This window comes from Glycine soja, chromosome 19 (genome assembly GCF_004193775.1).
Source record: "Glycine soja cultivar W05 chromosome 19, ASM419377v2, whole genome shotgun sequence".
Lineage (NCBI taxonomy): Eukaryota > Viridiplantae > Streptophyta > Magnoliopsida > Fabales > Fabaceae > Glycine > Glycine soja.
Window position 1 is genome coordinate 11258539 of NC_041020.1, and position 23327 is coordinate 11281865.

General features: G+C 37.4%; 1 protein-coding gene across 3 annotated transcripts; it reads left to right on the top strand.

Moving 5' to 3' along the window:
• The first annotated feature begins 16945 nt into the window (after positions 1 to 16945).
• Positions 16946 to 20175, top strand: LOC114397913. Of its 3 annotated transcripts, none has more exons than XM_028359966.1 (3): positions 16946 to 17511; positions 17644 to 17866; positions 19924 to 20175. In XM_028359966.1, exons 1-2 carry the CDS (start codon positions 17244 to 17246, stop codon positions 17772 to 17774), a joined length of 399 nt encoding a protein of 132 aa, XP_028215767.1. In that variant the 5' UTR covers positions 16946 to 17243; the 3' UTR covers positions 17775 to 17866; positions 19924 to 20175. The 3 variants fall into 3 exon arrangements, with proteins under 3 accessions (XP_028215767.1, XP_028215768.1, XP_028215769.1); XM_028359967.1 differs by having other exon boundaries at positions 19969 to 20175; XM_028359968.1 differs by lacking the exon at positions 19924 to 20175 and adding an exon at positions 19692 to 19910.
• Positions 20176 to 23327: the final 3152 nt, after the last annotated feature.

Consider the following 23327-nt stretch of genomic DNA (forward strand, 5'->3'; position numbering starts at 1 on the left):
GTGTACATAGGGACCCATTAGGTAGGTTTGTTCTTATTTTTAGTTTCAATACAAACTTAGGTACTCATATGGGACACCTTAGGTTTGTCATACTTTTTGGTAGGAATAATCAATATGAAAATATAGAAAGAGGTATATTTTATTGCGTTACTTTTCTTAATTTTTCAAATAGTGATCAAGGGGTTCCCATGAACCCTAAGAGAATAAAGGTAATTCCTGAGTGGCCCACTCCACCAAGTATAAGAAAAATTTGGGGCTTCCATGACTTAACAAACTTTTACAAAAGGTTTGTCCCATATTTTTCTATACTTGTAGCACCACTCATTGAGGTGGTGAGAAACCATGTTCCTTCATGGGAAGATGCCCAGGAAATGGGTTTTCAGACCTTACCTTACTTCAACATACCAAACACCACTAATACATATGTTTTTGTTCTTTTTACAGGTGTTGAGGGAAGGAGCCCAGAGTATGAAGAACCTCGGGATTTGAGGTCAAATCCTTTCCAAGGTGGAGGGAATGATGCAATCCTACCCTAAAGCTCATGAGAACCCTCGGGCCTTCCCTTGGATCTCTAGCCCAATCTACTTGGAGTCTTCTACCCAATGCCCTTGCGGGGTAGGATTGCATCATTCCCTATACTCTTTAATTTCTGCTGTGTACTTTTAATTGCCGCTTTTACTTTTGGTTATGTTTTTGTTTCTGTTCTTTACTTTCTTAACTTAGTAGTAAAAGCCTAGTTGAATCTAATAACATTAAGAAGGATAAATTTTTAATTAGTTAAGACACATTAATAATTAATTCAACCCCCTCTTCTTAATTATTTCGAGGCCATTTGATCCAACAAGTGGTATCAGAGCAGGTTTCTTGAGAAAAGTTTCACAACTTCAAGATTCATGGCCTCCTCGAATTCTCTGTTTGCTGAAGGAAACTCCATCCATAGGCCGCCTATCTTTAATGGCGAGGGTTACCACTTTTGGAAAACCCGAATGCAAATCATTATTGAAGCCATAGATTTAAACATTTGGGAAGCAATAGAAATAGGATCTTATGTACCCACCATTGTAGATGCAAGCACTAGCACAACAACAGGGAAACCTAGAGATAAATGAACTGAAGTAGATTGAAGAAGAATCCAATATAATCTTAAAGAAAAAAACATTATTACTTTTGCCCTAGGAATAGATGAATATTTTAGAGTGTCAAACTGTTCAAATGCAAAGGAGATGTGGGATACTCTCCAACTTACACATGAAGGCACCACTGCTAGTTAATAATAATTGTACTCACACTTCTTTTATTTATTAAAAAAAAATAGTTATCTCATCAATCATGATCATATACAAACCCGTAATAGATTCCTATATGCATGCCTTGTATTTGCCCCCATGCCTATATGCATGCATAAATTTAATTTAATGTCTCAAGTCTATAGAAGAAGATGATTAAAAAAATTACATTAATTAACTAATATAGCTAAAGGTGCACATTATCCCAAGATAATAATCTTTGATAGGATCTCAATCTCGAGCATATTTTCATTCTCAGGATGGCTACATTAGGTGGGCCCCATAGTTTAAAAAACCAAGCTTAAATATAATTGGTCACTTCAAATTAGTAACTTGAGTTTCAACAAATGACTGCACATTAAGTGTCATACGTCATGATCCATAGATTCATAAGAATGTCACATACACACACATAGCTTGTGATAACAATATGCCAGAAAAATTACCTGGGACTTGGCAACATCAGTTGCTTCTGCTCAGACTTTCAATTCATGCATTTCATGGAAATCATCTTCAACTTTGACAATATGATATCCAACACTGTATAAAATCAGATTAAAAATAAAAATTCAGCAAGAAATGGATGAAAAAATTAGACAAGTGTCACATAAGTCAAACATTAGTCCAATAATATTTATACAAGACCAGATGCAATAAATTCAGAATATAAAAAAAATTAACAATTAGAGAATGAGAAGTATGTAATAACTTAGGAATATAAAAATTAACAATTAATATATTTGAAAATAAGTATATATTTTTTATAATTAGTAAAAAAATACTCATTTATTTTTTATAAATGAGACCAGATGTAATAATGTGTCTAATTACTCATTTATTATTGGTCAGATTGTTTAAACTTAAAAAAAATTCTTAAAATAAGTAATTTTTTAAGACAAACATATCAAAAAGTAAAAAAACAAAATTTTTTATTTTATTTAAATAAGTGTTTTTTTAATTAAGCAAATGTGCCTATATTTTTATTTTTTTTGGAAACAAATGTGCATATATCACACCAACAGTTATGATAGGGTAATATAAAGTGCAATATGTTTATACTGATAGAATGTTTTTAAAAAAAATACTAAGATAGATACGAATAAAAATATTCAAGAGATTAAAACTAAATTTATTCATATTTACATGTAACCAGTCCACATTCAACTTTGACAATATGATATCCAACAAATTCATGTAACCAGTCCACATTCAATTGCAGATTCATGTAACCAGTCCAAATTCAGTTCAACTATATGTATCAAATTCAAATGTGCCAACTACCAAGATGTTTGTCTTAAAGAAGGCATGTGAAAAATTAAGAATACAAAACAATAATTAATTATATTGTTTTTGAAATTAATATAAAATTTGAAATTGACTTCTTCACTAATAATACAATAATTAATTAATTATAAAATAGAATCAGAAATTATTACTGTCTACTCATAAGGCATTCTAACTTGGATGTAAGTTCCTCTAGTTCCTTGTTTGTTATTTGTGTAGGGTTGGGGGAGTGGTTTATAGGCAGCTTTTGATTAAATACTGAGAAGCTTGATTTTGTTCCTAGTGGAATTTTTAGCCACATTGCTGTTAGTTTCAAATACTTAGGTTGTTGTTGCCCATTCACCCCCCATCCAACATACAAATAACTACAAACAATCTGAGCTTCATATTTAGGGAATAGCACACATGGATTATAATATTATTTCTTTCATGAGCATGATTAAAGAAAGCACCTCTCTATCTGTGAGTGTGTGGCACTGTAACATGCTTGCTGGTTGGTTGGTCCTTCACATTGTATACACCTTTCAAAGAACATTGATACCATGTGAGAAACTAGATAGAAACTTAAAAGATGAAAGCATACCCCTAGGGCCATTGTAGGATGCTCCTTCACCAGCTGCTATAGAACCTGCACAGATCGACCAGAAGCATATGAATTCTAAATCTAAGAACAAGACAAGCGAGGATGTAGAAAAATTTAGGTAAACAACCTCAAACACACCTGGGGTCAACACCACAGTCTCCAACTACATGTAAAAAGAAAATAGATGATAAGATAACACACCATCAACATATATACCCGTGTACATCATATCTTTTCAAATGTCATAAGGCTTAATAACTCTTCCTCTATATGGCCCAAAAGCATTTAAACTAATTAACTAGTAGGACCAATTTAAAAATTAGACAAAACAGCTCATATAAAATGTCCTATGACTCTAAGTATATATATATAAAGTAAATTGATAACTCAAAATAAAAAAGAAAGCCAACATGAATTGATAACTCAAAATGTTCTCTGAGTATACTCACAACTGAAATGCCACTTGCTATTGTAGCTTTTGCAGCTTCCATGGCCACTTCTGCACTATATGTAGATGAAAAATAAAAAAGTAAGCCAACATAAATAGATTGCAAAAAATAGTGTTGACTATGGTTGTGACTTGTGAGAATTAGCCTCGTACTAGCATATTAAAAATTGAATTTAGTCTTTAAGAACATCAGGCAATGAGAAAAGCAAACTTATCCCGGCTCAGAAAAAAAAAAGGCAACAAAAAGGTAAGTGTAGAAATAGACTTCACATCCTCTATATTCAATAACATTAACTACACAACAAACACAAAATCATTGGGCTGAGTAATCCTCTTTCAATTGTGGCATTTCATCTTTCTACTTGGCCACTGTTATTATTTTAGAGTGCTTCAAAAAAATAAAATAAAAGAGAAACAGAGAAGAAAGAGGGACCTGTTAGCTCTTAGGCATGCTATGATAGTTTAAAATAGCTGATATTTTATATAAAAAAGACAAAAAGAAACATACAATCATAGATACAGTGCTCCACACGCACATGAATCCTCTTCCTTATGATTCTGTTGCCAACTTGAATGAAACATCAAAAAGTAATTTCAATAAACACCAAATCCCCAAATCAATGAGGCATACACATAAAAACCTAGAAACTATAATTAACACACGGGTAGAAACCTAATAGAGAAAATGCCATCAAAATCATTGCCTACAAAACGCACATGAACCTAGAAACCGAAATCAACAGTACAAGCTAACGAACAACAAAAATCAACAAGATAGAATCGGAATTGGAAGCGATAGTATCAAAATAAAAAAAAACACATAACAAAATAGATGGAGAAGCAGAAAAGTAAATAGAGTGTTAGGGTAAGGAAGAGAGTGCGAGACCTGCTTGTTGACTTCGACCCCAACAGCACGTTTGGTGACATTCCAGACGTGACCAGTGCGACCATGGTAGAACTTATGTGGCATTCCCTTGTGGAGGGCGCCATTAACCTTGACATCGACATAATCACCAACGTGGTAGGTTCTGAGGTATGTGGTCAGGGTGATGGTACCCTTCTTCCTGAAGGGGCGAGAGAAGGAATCTCTGGTGTGGGATCTCAAACCGTGACCAGCCGACATTTTTGCTAGTGTTTCTCTCTCTCGCTGCTCGACTTTAGTTAGGGTAGAAGGATCACTCTTCACCTGGTGGCGGCATAGTGAAGCAAACCCCTGGCGGAGGACATCGTGAATGAGGAAATAGGATCAAGGGTTTTTTCCTCACTGGGGTCGAGCTCCTAGTAGTGGAGGCGGGCGGAGGGGTGGTGGAGGAGGCGGGCGGTGCTGCCAGTGTCAAAGCCAAGGAGGGCGAGGGCGAGGGGGCCAGGAGGAGCGCTGTTTATGTTAGGGTTTGCAGGGAATAAAAATAGTGTGTGATTGGAATTCCAGAAGCTACTCAGTACTCTTAAGCCTTTCACAAATATATTCTAAGGCGGTTTTATAAATAACCATCCTAGAATAGCTCATTTAATGACGGGCTAACGAAACCGCTTTGTTTTAAATCTTAATATTTACAAAAATACCACTGGTATGCTTTCTAAGAAGGTTCTATGACAACCGTCATAGATACTGCGTCGTAAAAAGTAGTTATTTTAATAGTCGAGAATATTCAATGTATATATGGAAATTGTATCAAATTAAAGGATACTAAGATCTCGAGATCAATTCATCTCTATAAATAATTTCTTTAGCCTACACATTTGTTTATTTCAGTTCAGATCAATATACGTACCTATATTTGTTTGATTCCCCTCTATGTCAGTTTCCCTCCCACACCAACACACCTACTCTCAACTCGTTATCCTTTATCTATCACTATCTCAAAAACTCACTCTAGATCTCTTTAACATTTAGCACCAAATTCATTTTGTTTCGTATAATATTCTCAAGGTTTTCTTTCAAATGAATGTTGCTCAACTCGAGCATATGTGAAGAATTATGAACATATTTCTGAGCTGATAAACATGAAAGATTCATGAATAAAGCAATTTGGTAGGGAACTTTGCTGAATCATTTTAGAATTTTATAAGCCCCAATGAAACACATAGTGATGTATGCTCCATTGGAGCTTGTAGGCCTACGATCTTCTTCATTGATGGATTCCTTTGCTTCTTGGAAGATGAATGGCAATGGAATGGAGAAGGAAGAGAGAGAGGAGACGCCACTTCAAGGAGAAGATGAGTCTAGAAGAAGCTCACCACCATAGAAGGCCATGGATAAGAGCTTGGAGGAAGAAAGAGATGAATGAAGGGAGAGGAAGAGAAGAGCTCGAAATTTTGTGCTCTAAAAGAGCTCTGAAATCTGAAGTTTAATTTTCAAATGATCAAAGCTGAAAAAAATGCATACACATGACCTCTATTTATAGCCTAAGTGTCACACAAAATTGGAGAGAAATTTGAATTTCAATTCAAATTTCACTTGAATTTGAAATTGAATTTGTGGAGCCAAACTTTGGAGCCAAAATTTCACTAATTATGATTAGTGAATTTTAGTTATGGTTCATCCCACTAATCCAAGATCAATTCCAAGATTCTCCACTAAGTGTGCTTAGGTGTCATGAGGCATATAAAGCATGAAGGACATGCACAAAGTGTGACTATATGATGTGGCAATGAGGTGTAATAAGCAAATGCTCACCTCCCCCTCTAAAATTTAATTGGATTGAGCTTCTACCAATTCAATTAAATTTTATTTCCCAACACACACATCTAATATTCACTTAGTGCATGCGAAATTACAAAACTACCCCTAATACAAAAACTAGTCTAGGTGCCCTAAAATACAAGGGCTGAAAAATCCTATATTTGTAGTGTACCCTACCTACATTATGGAGCCCTAAATACAAGGATCAAATATAATGACATCCTAGTCTAATATGTACAAAGATAATTGAACCCAACCTTGGCCCATGGGCTCAGAAATCTACCCTAAGGTTTGTGAGAACCCTAAGGCCTACTTCAGCAGCTCTAGCCCAATCCTCTTGGAGCCTCTTGCTCATGGCTCTAGTGACTGGTCCCTTCCTAGGGAGGATTGCATCATCCCCTTCCCCTTGAAGAGGATTTGACCTCAAATCTGTTAGTTCCTCCTCCTCAATATCAGCTCCACCTGCAAAACGAATTAAATCAAAAATGTTAAAAGTGGTGCTGACTCCATACTCTTCTGGGAGGTCCAACCTATAGGCATTGTTATTGATCCTCTCCAAAACCTGAAAAGGTCCATCCCCTCTAGGGCTAAGCTTGGATTTCCTTTTAGTAGGGAATCTATCCTTCCTAAGATGGAGCCAAACCCAGTCACCGTCATTAAGAACTTGCTCTTTTTTTCCTCTATTGCCTTTAGTTTAATACACCTTTGTTTGGTTCTCTATTTGGTTCTTAACCCTCTCATGCAACTTCTTTACAAACTCTGACCTAGATTCCCCTTCTTTATGTATGAAAGAAGTGTCCAATGGGAGGGGAATGAGGTCTCACGGTGTTAGGGGATTGAACCCATAGACAACCTCAAAAAGGGATTGCTTGGTGGTTCTATGAACCCCTCTGTTGTAGGCAAATTCTACATGAGGAAGGTACTCATCCCAAGACTTATTGTTGCCTTTCAGAAGAGCCCTTAAAAGGGTGGATAAAGACCTATTCACTACCTTTGTTTGCCCATCAGTTTGTGGATGACAAGTGGTAAAGAAATGAAGTTTAGTTCCTAGCTTAGCCCATAAGGTTTTCCAGAAGTGGCTAAGGAACTTAGCATCTCTATCTGACACAATGGTCCTAGGCAAACCATGGAGTCTCACAACTTCCCTGAAAAAGAGTTTTGAGATGTGGGAAGCATCATCCACCTTGTGGCATGGTATAAAGTGTGCCATGTTGCTAAACCTATCCACCACCACAAAGATAGAGTCTACACCTTTTGGGTTCTAGGAAGCCCAAGGACAAAGTCCATACTAATGTCTACCCAAGGTGTAGAGGGGATGGGTAAGGGTGTGTATAGCCCATGAGGCATCACCCTAGACTTGGCTTGTAAACAAGCCACACACCTAGTGCAATGCTTATGAACATCTTTCTTCATATGGGGCCAATAAAACTTTTCTTTGAGTAAGACAAGGGTCTTGTCTATCCCAAAGTGGCCCATGAGCCCACCCTCGTGGCTCTCTTCCACAAGTAATTTCCTAATGGATCCTTGGGATATGCAAAGCTTTCCCTCTTTCAACAAATACCCCTCAGCCAAACAGAATCCATCTTGGGCCTTTTTCCCACAACTCTTGTAAATGGGAGATAAATGTTCATCTAAAGCATGCAAGTCCCTAATATTATCAAATCCTAAAATTTGGGCTCCTAGGGAGCAAAACAATGTGTGTCTCCTAGACAGGGCATCAACTACCACATTTGTTGTTCCCTTTTTGTATTTGATAACATATGGAATTTGCTCTAGCTACTCTACCCATTTTGCATGCCTCTTGTTTAACTTGCTTTGCCCTCTAATGTACTTAAGTGATTGATGATCACTATGAATGAAAAATTCCTTGGAAAAAAGGTAATGTTCACAAGTTTGGAGGGCTCTTATTAAGGCATAAAGTTCTTTATCATAGGTGGGGTAATGGAGGGTGGCACTATGAAGTTTTTCACTAAAATAAGCAATAGGGTGCCCACCTTGTAACAATACAGCTCCAACTCCCACTCCAGAGGCATCACATTCTAGCTCAAAAGTTTTAGAAAAGTCAGGAAGAGCTAGAACAGGGGCCTTAGTTAGCTTTTCTTTGAGCAAAGCAAAGGCTTGCTCTTGTTTCTCACCCCAGGTAAATGCCACATTCTTCTTCACTAGCTCATTGAGAGGTGATGCAAATGTAGAGAAATTTGGAATGAACCTTCTATAGAAGCTTGCTAACCCATGGAAGCTCCTAATATCTCTTACACTTTTTAGGGTGGGCCATTCTTGGATGGCCTTGATTTTCTCAGGGTCCACTTGGACCCCATTTCTACCAACTACAAACCATAAGAAAACTATATTATCTACACAAAAAGTACACTTCTCTATATTTGCATAAAGGGTGTTTTTCGTAAGGACTGAAAGAACTTCCTAAGATGTCCTAAGTGATCATCTAGGCTCCTACTGTACACTAAAATATCATCAAAATAAACAACTACAAATCTACCTATGAAATCCCTTAAGACATGAATCATAAGCCTCATAAAGGTGCTTGGTGTATTAGTGAGCCCAAAAGGCATCACTAGCCATTCATACAAACCAAACTTGGTCTTGAAAGTGATTTTCCACTCATCACCCTTTTTCATCCTGATTTGGTGATACCACTTTTAAGATCAATTTTTGAAAAGATATTGGTACCATGCAACTCATCAAGCAAATCATCAAGTCTAAGAATGGGGTGCCTATACTTTACAATGATGTTGTAGATGGCCCTGCAATTTGTACACATTCTCCACGTACCATCCTTTTTAGGCACCAACAACACTGGCACAACACATGGTCTTAGGCTTTCTTGGACCCAGCCCTTCTCCAACAATTCTTTAACCTGAGACTCTATCTCCTTAGTCTCCTGAGGGTTAGTCCTATAGGCTGGCCTATTAGGAAGGCTTGCTCCCGAGACAAAATCTATTTTGTGTTCTATTCCCCTTAAAGGAGGTAGCCCAGGGGGTATCTCTTTGGGAAATATATCACCAAATTCATGTAAGAGTTCTTGGACATTTAAGGGTAAGGTCTCAAATGTAGGAATTGTGGCAGTGCTAAGGGATGTTTCCCTTGATCGGAGAAGGTAGAAAGATTTTTTAAGGAGTGCTCTTTTAATATCACCTTTTGTTGCAAAATGATTTTCCTTCTTAACAATCTTCTTGGAGGAATCCTTTTCCTCTTTTTCCTTCCCCTTGGCCTTTGAAGACAAGGCCTTACTATCCTTCTTTTTCTTTTGTTTTTCTAGTTTTTCTTTCTCATCCCTCTTATCTTTCATAGTTAGTTGATCTTTGGCCACCTGTGAAGGTGTTTGAGGATGCAACACAAATTTAGTACCAAGATGGGTGAGGGTAATCTCATTAGTTAGGCCATTGTAAATGATCTTTCTATCAAATTGCCATGGCCTTCCTAAAAGAATATGTCCTACCTCCATGGGAACTATATCACAATTAACTTCATCCTTATATGTCCCAATGGAGAAAGGTACCTTCACTTGTTGGTTAACTATCATTTCCCCTTGCTCATTGAGCCATTGAAGTTTATAAGGTTTTGGGTGGGGAATGATAGTGAGGTTCAACTTGGAAACTAATCTTGTGCTACAACAATTGCAACAAGATCCACTATCCACAATGAGAGAACAAGTTTTATCTAAAATTTTGCATCTTGTGTGAAAGATGTTCTCTCTTTGGGATTGAGATAGATCACAAGATTGACCTCCAAGGAGCCTTCTAACCATTAAGAGGTCATCTTCTTCATGGGGGTAGACTTCCTCGCTAGACTCTTCACCCCTTACTTCATCTTCACTTCCACTAGAGGAAGGGCAAGAAGTAGTCTCCTCTTGACTAATATAAATATCTTGACCCCTCATGATCATGGTTTTCTTTGTGGGGCATTGAGAGGCAATGTGACCTCTCCCAAGAAATTTGAAGCCTTTAATGTTGCTAGTCCTTTCTTGGGAACTAGTCTTAGGGGTGTATTTCTCTATGGTCTTACCCTTATCTTCCTTGGGTTTTGAAGGTGCAGCCCCTAAAATTCCATGGGCTTGATCCTTCCATGGATAAGAGTGAGAGCCATAAGATTTTGAAAAAGGCTTTCTTTTAAGTTGTTGCTCCACTCTTATACAAAGTTGGACTAGCTCATCTAGGTCCCTATATGGAAGGAGTTCAACCTTGTCCCTCACTTCCATATTAAGCCCACTAAGAAACCTAGCTATGCTTGTTCTTTCCTCCTCCCTAAGTCCAGCTCTTAAAAGGTGTAGTTCCATTTGTTGTCTATATTCTTCAACACTCATACTCCCTTGTCTAAGCCTTTGGAGCTTGTCCATAAGCTCCCTTTCATAGTAGGAGGGAATGTGCCTCTTCCTAAGGGCACTCTTAAGATCATTCCAATACTCTACTGGAGGATCCCCATGAATCCTTCGTTCCCTAACAAGGGAAGTCCACCAATAGAGGGCATACCCTTGAAAGCTAAGGGTAGCCAATGGAACTTTTCTCTCTTCGCTAATATGATGGCAAGCAAAGACTTGTTCAACCTTCATTTCCCAATCTAAGTAGGCCTCAACATTATCTTTTCCATGGAAATATGGGAGGCTAATGTTAACCTCTTGAGGCCTTCTATCCTTTTCTCTTCTTTGGGAGTGATGTTTAGTATGTGAACTATGGCGCCCTCTATAATAGTCGCTAAGTTCTTCACTTAAACTTTTGCAAGAGTCATGACTACTATAGGAGGCATGTTTTTCTCTTTTCATTTCTTTCATTATTTTTCTTCTTTCTTCCTCTCTTATTTTCTCTCTTTCATCTTGACTTATTTCTTCCACTCTTTTTTTACCTTTTTCTTTTCTTTCTTGTTTTTCTTTCCACAACTTAAGGGGCCTCAACTCATCTATTATCTTATACAAGGGGTCCTTAGGAGTAGAACCCTCACCATTAACACTAGATGAAGAATGAAGACTCATGTTGGTTCCTAAGTTATGGTTCTTTCTTGTTGGGGGTTTGAAAACAAAAGGTAAAAGAAACTATGGTTGAAACCAGCCAAAATAAACACTAAAAGAGGTGTGAAAGATAAGGTAAAAACTAATTGGTAAAAGGCAAGCTACCTAGGCGATTTGACAATGGAGAGTAAAGGAAATACGCTATGAAAGTAAGCAAGAAATTAAAGTGCAAGAAATGCAAACTAGGCGGATCCTAAGAGTGTTTGGATGACCTCATTTAAGGTTCCCAACAAAACACTCACTATCCTAAGGGAAAATTGCTTAAACTATTACACACAAATGGAAGTAGGGTGACCTATTGGAGGCTCCCAACTTACTTCCAATGAAAGGCCTTTTTGTTACAAAATTTGAAAGCAAAGCAAATTGCCAATTACAAAATTACAAAAAAAAGTCCTTAATTGTGGTGGCTATTCTCTCTTTGGTGTTTCACTCAATTTGGAGTGCTTCTTAGTCCAATAGCACTTAAGGTGCTTGCCCCCTTGCTTCTTGACTCAAATTCTTCAAGGTATGACACCAATCATTCCAATTCCCTATATGGCAACTCACAAGCAAGGAAACAAAGAGACAAACAATAACCAAAGACAAAAAAAAAATGAAATGAAAGCTAAACCAATAGAGTTTTAACAACACAAATTTTCAAGGATTATTCAATAATTAAAGCAATGAAAAGCACACAAAAGCAAGCTAGGACTCAAAGAGAAACCTAGAATGGCTCTAGAGTATAGTAGAAAAACTAAAAAGAAAAAAAGACTCAAGAAACCTCTAGTTTTGGCACTTTTTTTCACAATAATTTTCAATTGAAGTTTTAGAACTAGGATTGGTATAAAATAGGCACCAATTATAGAACAAATTTTGAGCCAAAACAACAAACACACTTCCCTTTAACTTTTTTTTTCCTGGACACTGATTTTTCTGCCAACTTGTGTGATTTTTATTATTTTTTACTTTAATCCAAATCACTTGGTTCTTTTTTTATAATTTTTCTCCAGATATTTAGAAAATTCAGGAAAAATTTCAGCTCAAAACATGTAGTGACCAATTCCCAGTAATTTATACAAGTTCGTATGTTCAAGCTGCCAGCACCAACAATTTCAACCTAGAAATCAAGAGTAGTGTTTATGTTGCTTAAGGCTTGAATAGTTACAATTTGTGTTTGATTATGCTCAATTATCTTGAATAACACAATTCAAGAGAGCTTAAGACTTATTTGATTCATAAATCCAGCCACAACTCAGCACCACAACTCAATTTCATCATAGGCATCATGTAGGAAACTTAGAAACAAAAAGTTCAACAACAAGACTACTTCTAGGAAATGATTTAGAACATGTTATGAACTAAATAACATGCATGAATTAGACTCAAAATTCAAAAGATAGGCTAAGAATAACAAGAATACATGAACAAATGTATCTAGAATTCAATCAACAAAACAAAAATTCAACACAAACATAGAACATAATGTGACAATTACTATGACTAAACATGACTCTAAGACAACATGGATTAAGTGATTTACACTTAGATTTTTGTGTTTTTTATTTCTAATAAATACTTCGGAATAAAATTTAGATCTAAGGTTGAGCACCAGAATATTATGAATGAAAAATGATAGAACCTAAAATCAACACAAAAACATGATTCAAGAGTAGATCTACAAAATTTGAACCATAGAAATGCAAGAACAAGTGTAGATCTAAGATTTAATCGGTTTATTTTTTTTTAATCTACTCTAAACAACACCAAACCACAAGACAATGGAGGATATACATGGAGAATAAGATGAAGAACAAGGAATTAAAGAGAATTCACCAAACAAAAAGATAGAGAAAGCAAAAGAACATCACCTAGATGAAGATGCTCTTGATACCACATGATGTATGCTCCATTGGAGCTTGTAGGCCTAGGATCTTCTTCATCAATGGATTCCTTTGCTTCTTGGAAGATGAATGGCAGCGGAATGGAGAAGGAAGAGAGAGAGGAGACGCCACTTCAAGGAGAAGATGAGTCTAGAAGTAGCTCACCACTATAGAAGGCCATGGATAAGAGCTTGGAGGAAGAAGGAGATTAATGAAGGGAGAGGAAGAGAAGAGCACGGAATTTTGTGCTCTAAAAGAGCTCTGAAATCTGAAGTTTAATTTTCAAATGATCAAAGCTGAAAAAAATGCACACACATGACCTATAGCCTAAGTGTCACACAAAATTGGAGGGAAATTTGAATTTCAATTCAAATTTCACTTGAATTTGAAATTGAATTTGTGGAGCCAAACTTTGGAGCCAAATTTCACTAATTATGATTAGTGAATTTTAGTTATGGTTCAGCCCACTAATCCAAGATCAATTCCAAGATTCTCCACTAAGTGTGCTTAAGTGTCATGAGGCATGTAAAGCATGAAGGACATGCACAAAGTGTGACTATATGATGTGGCAATGAGGTGTAGTAAGCAAATGCTCACCTCCCCCTCTAAAATTTAATTGGATTGGGCTTTTACCAATTCAATTAAATTTTATTTCACAACACACACATCAAATATTCACTTAGTGCATGTGAAATTACAAAACTACTCCTAATACAAAAACTTGTCTAGGTGTCCTAAAATACAAGGGCTGAAAAATTCTATTTTTCTAGGGTACCCTACCTACATTATGGAGTCCTAAATACAAGGATCAAATATAATGACATCCTAGTCTAATATGTACAAATATAATTGGACCTAACCTTGGCCCATGGGCTCAAAAATCTACCCTGAGGTTCGTGAGAACCCTAGGGCCTTCGTCAGTAGCTCTAGCCCAATCCTCTTGGAGCCTCTTGCTCATGGCTCTAGTGACTGGTCCCTTCCTAGGGAGGATTGCATCACATAGTAAGTTTGTGAGACTTGAGCCCCCTACCAACTCCAGTCCATGCTCAAAACCACATAATAGCCCATTTGAATATTATGCAAAATGTACCAAGATTATCAACGTTGGGAATGATGTTGTAAACATGTCATAATAAATGGATATAGTATGTTTTTAACACACTAATTAATCATTTTAATTTGAAATATTAATATATAGCCCCACTCTTTCAGTGCATGAGCAACACCTCAACTCTGTCCTTTGATAACTGTGAAATTTGAGTTAATTTTGGCTAAGAATGATTGTAATTTCTTTACTTTACTGTCATTTTTAATGAAATAATAAAGAAATTAAAATCTTTGCAGTTTAGATTAGCATAAGTTAAAAGAAGAAGAATTCAAGTGCTTTGGAGGAAAATTGATTCAAAAATTGGAAGAAACAACCTTGAAGAAAAAATGGAAGAATTTGACAGCCCGCTTAGCACGCAAGACAAGCCCTACGTGTCTCCTCACTTAGTGGCCAGCTCACACTTAGTGCAAAGAAGGCCCACGAAGAAGCCTAAAGGCGTGCTTAGCGCAAAAGCCTACACTACGTGCGAGGTCGCGTGAAAATTAAGCTACCTTAGGCCTATAAAAGGATTTGCATCAATTTAATTACTAACAAAGTTCCTAAGGATTCAACACTTGAAATTTTGAGTACTTTACTATTTGTGACAATTTGGTGCACTTGCCAACGAGTTAACATCCTCGCCTCGCTATCCTGAGGCCAATTTCTGTTACATCAGTCTAAGTGTAGTTTTGCACATACTCAACAACAATACCTGGGCCATATTGTTTCGACATGGTCGAATGGCCCACACCTTGTTCCCTGACAGCTTTAAGATGCTTCTTAGGCCTCACCGGCTTTTACTATAAGTTTATTCACAATCACACTTTAATTGCGGCACCCTTTACTCAGCTCCTGCAGAAAGACCAATTCCTATGGGCTGCCAGAGCTCAGGCAGCATTGGATCAATTAAAGAAACTCATGACGGAAGCCCCAGTCCTCGCAACACCAAAATTTTAACTTTTGTTCACTGTCAAAACTGATGCTTCAGGAACGACCATGGGGGCTGTACTTCTTCAACAATCCCATCCCATCGTGTATTTTAGTAAGATTTTTTGCTCCTGTCTCCAATGTGCATCCACGTATGTTGGAGAGCTTTATGCTATCACGACCGTGGTTCGCGAATGGTGTCCCTACCTTCTGGGCCACTCCTTCATTATTTTGACGAACCACCGAAGCTTGAAGGACCTTATGTCTCATGTTATTCAAACGCCAGTGCAGCAAACTTACCTGTCTAAGCTTCTTTAGTATGATTATATAATTAAATATAAATCAGGCCCAAGTAACATTGTCGCGGATGCTTTGTCTCAAATTCCGGTAACCGGGGATAGTCAACTACTGGTGCTCTTTTTATTCCCCACTTCATTTTCATGGACAAGCTTCTTCATTCCTCGTCTCAAAATGCAGCAAATGTTGAATTGCGTACTTAAATTACTCAGAATCCTGATGCCCATCCTCACTTTGACATTCACAATAACACCATATTGCATCACGGGAAAATATGGCTTCCTACGGGCGACGAATTCATACTCACATTATTGGAGGAATTCCATTAAACCCCATTAAAGGGCCATACAGGGGTTGCTAAAACACTTCATCACTTGTAGGCAAATTTTCGGTGGCCTCACATGCACCATGACGTCCGCCAATATATGGCACATTGTTCCATTTGTCAATAGACAAAGTATGAGACTTATAGACCAACTGGCTTACGTCAACGTTTACTCATCCCAACAGCAACATGGGAAGATCTATATTTAGACTTCATTACGGGGTTACCATCTTCTCAGGGATATACAACAATCCTGGTTGCTGTTGATCGCTATTCCAAGGGCACACACCTGGTTGCACTTCAGCCTCATTATATTGCTTACAAGGTTGTCCTGCTCTTCATTGATATGGTCTACAAACATCACAGCTTTCCACGAAGCATCGTGCTAAGCAGGGACCCACTCTTCATCAGCAATTTCTGGCATGAGCTTTTCCGGTTGAGCGGTACGAAGCTCCTTTTGAGCACCACTTATCACCCCCAATTTGATGGACAAACCGAGGTCCTTAACCACGTCCTCGAAAAATACCTGCGTGCCTTCATTCACGACCGTCTTTAATATCACCAAGATGATGACGAAATATTACACAAGCTAAATTTGACATATCTTTAAGCTCCATGCCAAGAATAATTTTCTTCGACTTATATATAGTACTGCTTGATAGACACTTTACTTTTGAGTAAGAGGCATGACTAAAATTTAGACTTGTCAAGACTGTCAGAGTAGGGATGATCAAGTGTTGCCTTGACAAATATTCTCTTAGAAGGATTAAACTTGAGCATTTTTTCTGCAGGTGAAATAAAATTGTTTAAAACACGGAAAATGAAGCAGCATGTAGGCTAGTTATTTGAAGTATATGGTATATATTATTATATAACAAACTCCAATTAAGTCAGATTAGCTACATAATGATACGATGTCACTACTAGGAAAAGGATATTCTACGACGCACATTCTAAGACAATTCTATTATAATTGTCTTAGAATGTGATGCGGTGACATTTTTGTAATTAAGATAATGAAAATTATTTTTAACGATGCACGTTTTAAAACAGTTATCAGGAACCGCCTTAGAATATCACTAGGTGGCAGCTTTGTAATTAGGGAAATGAAAATGACGATGGCTATTAATACAAACCCATCTTAATTTTCATTCCCAAATATAGTCTCTCCCAAATCCCTAATTTCTCCCCTCAAACTTTCGAATAGTCCCTCAACTATCCCTCGCTCACCCACTTCTCTGCACTTTCAGAATGCAGTCCACACTCTTCAACCCCACCCATTCCCTTATCCCCACTTCACCACACTCTATCAGATCCAATTCTCGTCATGGCTCACTTTCCGTTCACGCCTCCATCATCGTGGAAACCTCGACCGAGACGGTGAAGCTGAACAAGTACAACATCATGGAGCCCAAGTAGCAGAGCGCCTCCCAGACCGTGCTCTATGGCATTGGTGTCTCCGAGGACAACATGGCCAAGCCGTAGGTCGATGTCTCCTGGGTCTAGTACGAGGGCAACACCTGCAACATGCACCTCCTCCACCTCTCCAAGGCCGTGCGTGACGGCATTGCCGCCGCCGGCATGGTTCCCTTCTGCTTCAACACTATTGGCGTCAGCGATGCCATCTCCATGGGCACTCGTGGCATGTGCTAAAGCCTCCAGTCCAGGGACCTCATTGCCGACAACATCGAGACCGTCATGGCAGCGCAGTGGTACGATGGCAACATTTCCATCCCCAGCTGTGACATAAACCCGCACCGCCGTGACCCTCTTTTCTTTGCGCTCCATGTGTTTGATGTTTTGTTGTGCTCTGTGTGATTTTTTTGTGTCTTATGCTTTTACAGATGCCAGGTACTATCATTGCCATGAGCCATGGGTAGTGCTGATGGCGAGGGAGAAGGTTCAGATTAAGAAGATTGACAACGCCACTGCGAGGCAGGTCACATTCTCCAAGCGTCGGAGAGGGCTCTTCTAGAAAGCTGAGGAGCTTTCGGTTCTAAGTGATGCTAATGCTGCCCTCATAATCTTCTCTTCCACTGGGAAACTCTTTGAGTACTCAAGCTCGAGGTATTTTTCTGTAACTTCTCTTTCTTTTCTCGGTATCTATTTCTCAAAAGGGTTGATGGGGTTTCAGTGGTTTTATTTTTGGATTTTATTTTTTAGGGGTTATGATAAGATCTGTCTTTATGGTTTGCATAATGAGAATTATTAAGACAGCTTAGCCACATGAAGTCATTGGTTGCATACTAAGAATGGTGGTATATGCTTAAGTAGGTTGTGTTGGTACGGATAGTGAGCTTTAATTTTTATCTTTTATTAAATATTAAATAAGGCGTTTTTATTTTTATCTGGTCAACAAAAAAAAGGTAGAAAAAAGAACATGGCATTGTTTTGAAAGCTGAGTTAATGAGAGTTCTGATCTGACTTCTGAGATGTTTCATGCTTTTATGGTTGTAATGTTGTTATATAATTGCTTCGAAGACATTTGTGTGGGTTTGGCTTCAAGCACGGTTACCAACTCGCCACTTTTGTTGTCTGTTTCTATTTACTGTTTGGAATTTATCCTTTGCTTCCTTGTTCTAGTAGTTTAGCTTTATTTAGTGTTTGCAAGTTTCGCGAGTTCTCATAGGTACGTGATCATGATTTCGATAATTTTCAGTTTTTTCAATTGTCTTCTTTAATACTTCAAATTATATAGTTTTAATATAGTATTAGACTTATGATATCTAACTCAAGAATAATTTATTCTTTCTTCGTTGCATTCAATTCATGAAACTTGATTATCACCAAATCATGATTTATATCCTTGACCAATTTTTTGTTGTGTCTCCTTGATTATTTTGTTTTTGAGCACATGTTCAGCTGCGCATTTTCCTGCCATTCTAACTTTTTCGTTTCAGCCTATACCGTATACCTCTGTAGATTACTCTGTATTCAGTCTATCATTGCATAAGTTAATTCTGTTCCGTTCCTGTTTGAATTCATATTACATAAATTAAAATTTCATTGAAATATCAATACTTGAATTCACAAAATGTAGTCATTGAGCTGGATTGTAATTTGTAAAGTAGTCGTGGATAGTATGACCAACTCCAACCCAAATTATACTGAGTTTGGATTCATCATAGACAAATGCAGAGAAAAACTCAAACTTTTCCAAAACGTTATGATTAGTTTTATTCAGAAGCAAACGATAAGCAGATTTGACAATGTAGGTTCTGTGCTTTGTATATTTCAAAATAAGAACATCTACTTCTCAGTTATCCTATATTAAGACTATGTTTGTTTTTTATTTTTTATTTTTCTGCTTAAAAGTTGTTCTTAATTACAACTCTTCCAGGGATGCTTATTTCAAACTCCAAGAGAGCCCCTTAGTCAGAGTTCTCTCTGATTGACAATTTTTTTAAAAAAAACTTTTTAATACTTGATTTTACTTCACTATAACTTTATCAATATTTTTATGGTTATTACCGTCTCTGACTGAATATAACAATAAAACATATAATAAAAACTTTTATATTATTAGTATCTTTTGAATTCTATAAAATAAAAAATTAAATGTATTAAATAAAAACATGAAAAATGATTCAAAATATGACTTTGCAGGGGGATAGTACGTTGATGCTATACTGCCAAAATTATAATACATATAGTAACAAAAGTTAATAATTAATAATACGTACTAGATGAAAAGAAGCTATAATTATCAAAGGCAATGTTTACTTACTCATTACTCCAATGATGGGCAAAGAAAAAAGAGAAGAGAGGAGAAGCCTCTCTTTTGTATGATAAAAATCAGCTGAAATGGAAAATTATAATCTTTCTGAAACATGTTCTAAGTAGGAGCGTGAGGGTATATATAGTAGGCTTAACCTTTTGTTTTTGTTTTCAGGTGTTGCTTTTCAATGCAATAAAATAAAATGAATATGCAAGATTGATATACCTGCGTGTGAAAGCCGAAGTTTCCTTTTTCTGATTTGAAGAATTTTTTTTTTTTTTTTTTTATCTTCAAGCTCTCAGGTTAATTATCACTACCTGATTTTCTCACAATTTTCTGTCTTTCACTCTAAAAAATCTTTCAATGAACTACCCTCCTTACATGATTAAATTTTCTGAATTTATAGGCACTTTGATTTTCTGTCAATTTGAAAATGGTGGTCATGGAGCAGGTACAAGTTGAAAATGGTGGCGATTTGATGCAGTCCACGCCAAAGACGCTGTCTCTACAGTCATTATAGGTTGCACCCTTCGATTTGTTTGGATTAATATACCTTATAATAATTAACTTATATGTTGTGCTACATCATCATCATTGACTTGGGATTTGGCTATTTCCATTTACCTCTACTTCAAGCACTTTCTCTTACCTTCTATTCTTCTCAGAGTTTGTAATTCATTCCTCTTCTTACACTCAAACTAAATATATTTGTGAAAAGAATAAAAAGAGGGAAAAAATAAATAATTACTCACACGCACATTCTCAACAACATGGACTAAAAGGTCGAGAAAATGGTATTACATTCCTTCATAAAAAAAACTGCATGCTTTCAGTACGTGTGAGGACTTAAATTAAAGTTCATTTGAAATAAAGTAGCATTCTCTAGATGAAGTTCCGATTGGACAAATTGTACAACTATTGTGCTCGGTTTCAGCTTTTTCGTTTCAGGTTGCAAAGGATTCCACCAATTTGCTAGCCAATAATTCTCCTGTTGGGCACCTATGGAAAAGCAGTGGAAGCCGTACGTAGAAAAACAATGGAGCTTCTAGTATCTTCAAATTGTTGGCTACTTGGCTGATGATTTAATTGTTGAAATATAAACTTGATTTGGGCCTAAATTAATTATTTGGTTCCTTGGACTTAGTTATTTTGGGCTTAAGTAATTATGGGTCATGTTTCTAGAGAATTCTTGTAGTGTTTGGAGTGTCTAGATACTTCTTATGGTTGTAATATTCTCTAGAATACTCTTTGGATCTCTAGAGTTGAGAACTCTCTATAATTAGTGTGTCTAGAGTTCTCCTTAGAGTAGTATAAATAGAGATGTAATCCTACACATTTGTATTAAGCAAAAATACAAAGTTCTCTCCTCCATAAAGAATTCTCCTTTCTATCAAGTTTCTATTCAAAGTCTCCAATATTCCTAAACACTTTTCCTAAACATAAAAAGCCTTATTTCCAACAAAGTGGTATCAGAGCTTCAAGATCCTCAAAAGATGGCGAATGGAGGTTTTCCTTTCCAAATGCCGATGCTCACAAAGAACAACTATGATAATTGGAGTATCAAGATGAAGGCGCTACTAGGAGCTCAAGATGTGTGGGATATCGTAGAGAATGGCTTCGAGGAGCAAGATGAAGCCTCGCTAAGCCAAGGTGTAAAGGAGACGCTGAAGGAGTCAAGAAAGAGAGACAAGAAAGCTCTCTTTCTCATTTATCAATCGGTGGATGAAGATACATTTGAGAAGATATCCAACGCAACGACGGCCAAAGAAGCATGGGATAAGCTTCAAACTTGCAACAAAGGAGTTGAGCAGGTAAAAAAGATTCGTCTTCAAACTCTTAGAGGTGACTTTGAGCATTTGTTTATGGAGGAGTCCGAGTCAATTTCTGATTATTTTTCTCGAGTATTGGTCGTAGTCAATCAACTTAAAAGAAATGGTGAAGATGTTGATGAGGTGAAGGTCATGGAAAAAATACTTCGAACTTTAAATCCAAGTTTTGACTTCATTGTTACCAACATTGAAGAAAACAAGGATTTAAAGACCATGACTATTGAGCAACTCATGGGTTCCTTACAAGCATACGAAGAAAAACAAAAGAGAAAAATTAAACAAAAGGAGGCTACGGAGCAACTACTACAACTCAACGTAAAGGAAGCAAACTATACAAATTGCAAGAGCCAAAGAGGACGAGGTCGCGGCCAAGATTGTGGATGTGGACGAGGACATGGAGGAGAAGGAAGAGGTGGTTACAACAACCACTCCAACAAATTCAACAATGGAGAAAGAAGTTGGAATCCACAAGTAACAAGAGGTCGTGGAAGAGGAAATTCATGGTCGAGGTATGACAAATCACAAATCAAGTGCTTCAATTGCAACAAGATTGGTCACTACGCATTCGAGTGTAGATTCTCGAAGAAGGTTGAAGAGAAAGCTAACTTTGTAGAAGAAAAAGGCGGAGAAGAAGAAACTTTGCTACTCACGTGCCAAAACAAATTTGAAGAGAAAATAAACAAGTGGAACCTTGACACCGGCGCAAGCAACCACATGTGCGGCGATCAAAGCATGTTCGTGGAGATCAATGAAGCGGCAACTGGCGATGTCTCATTTGGAGAGGATTCAAAGATACCAGTCAAAGGCAAAGGTAAAATTCTCATACGTTTGAAGAATGGGAGTCATCAATTCATATCCAATGTCTACTATGTGCCTAACATGAAGAATAATATTTTGAGCTTAGGACAATTATTAGAGAAAGGCTATGACATCCATTTGAAAGAACATAGTCTTTTCTTAAGAGATTGTAGACATAACTTGATTGCTAAGGTGCCTATGTCAAAGAATAGAATGTTCCTCTTGAACATTCAAAATGATGTGGTAAAGTGTCTCAAGGCTTGCTATACTGACTCTTCGTGGCTATGGCATCTACGGTTCGGGCACCTCAACTTTGACGGTCTAGAACGTTTAGTGAAGAAGGAGATGGTGACAGGCTTGCCTAGCATCAACCACCCAGACCAACTTTGCGAAGGATGTCTAATTGGGAAGCAATTTCGTAAAAGTTTTCCAAAGGAATCAACAACAAGAGCAACAAAGCCGCTAGAGCTCATACACACCAATGTCTGTGGACCAATCAAACCCAATTCATTTGGTAAGAATAAGTACTTTCTCCTCTTTATTGATGATTATTCCAGGGTTTATTTCTTGAAGGAGAAATCAGAAGTGTTTGAAAACTTTAAGAAGTTCAAAGCCCTCGTGGAGAAAGAAATTGGTCTTTCCATCAAGGCCATGAGATCTGATCGAGGAGGAGAGTTCACTTCAAATAAGTTCAACAAATATTGTGAAGACCATGGAATCCGTCACCCACTGACAGTGCCAAGATCGCCACAACAAAATGGAGTAGTAGAGAGAAAGAACCAGACCATACTTAACATGGTGCGAAGCATGCTCAAGAGCAAGAAGATGCCGAAGGAGTTTTGGGCTGAAGCAGTGGCATGTGCAGTTTACCTAACAAACCTTCCCCAACAAGAAGCGTGCATGAGAAGACACCACAAGAAGCATGGAGTGGAAGGAAGCCCGGGATCTCTCACCTCAAAGTGTTTGGAAGCATTGCCTATACCCATGTTCCAGATGAAAAGAGGACAAAGCTCGATGATAAAAGTGAGAAGTACGTGTTTGTGGGTTACAACTCAAGATCCAAGGGGTACAAGCTCCATGATCCAAATAGTAGAAAGATCGTCGTAAGTCGCGACGTGGAGTTCGACGAAGAAGATTGTTGGGATTGGAGTGTTCAAGAAGATAAGTATGATTTTCTTTCTTA

Coding starts and splice junctions, on each gene's coding strand:
- LOC114397913 (XM_028359966.1), top strand. CDS start 17,244: ATGGCATTGGTGTCTCCGAGGACAACATGGCCAAGCCGTAGGTCGATG. Junction 17,512..17,643: donor ACCGTCATGGCAGCGCAGTG/GTACGATGGCAA, acceptor ATGCTTTTACAG/ATGCCAGGTACTATCATTGC.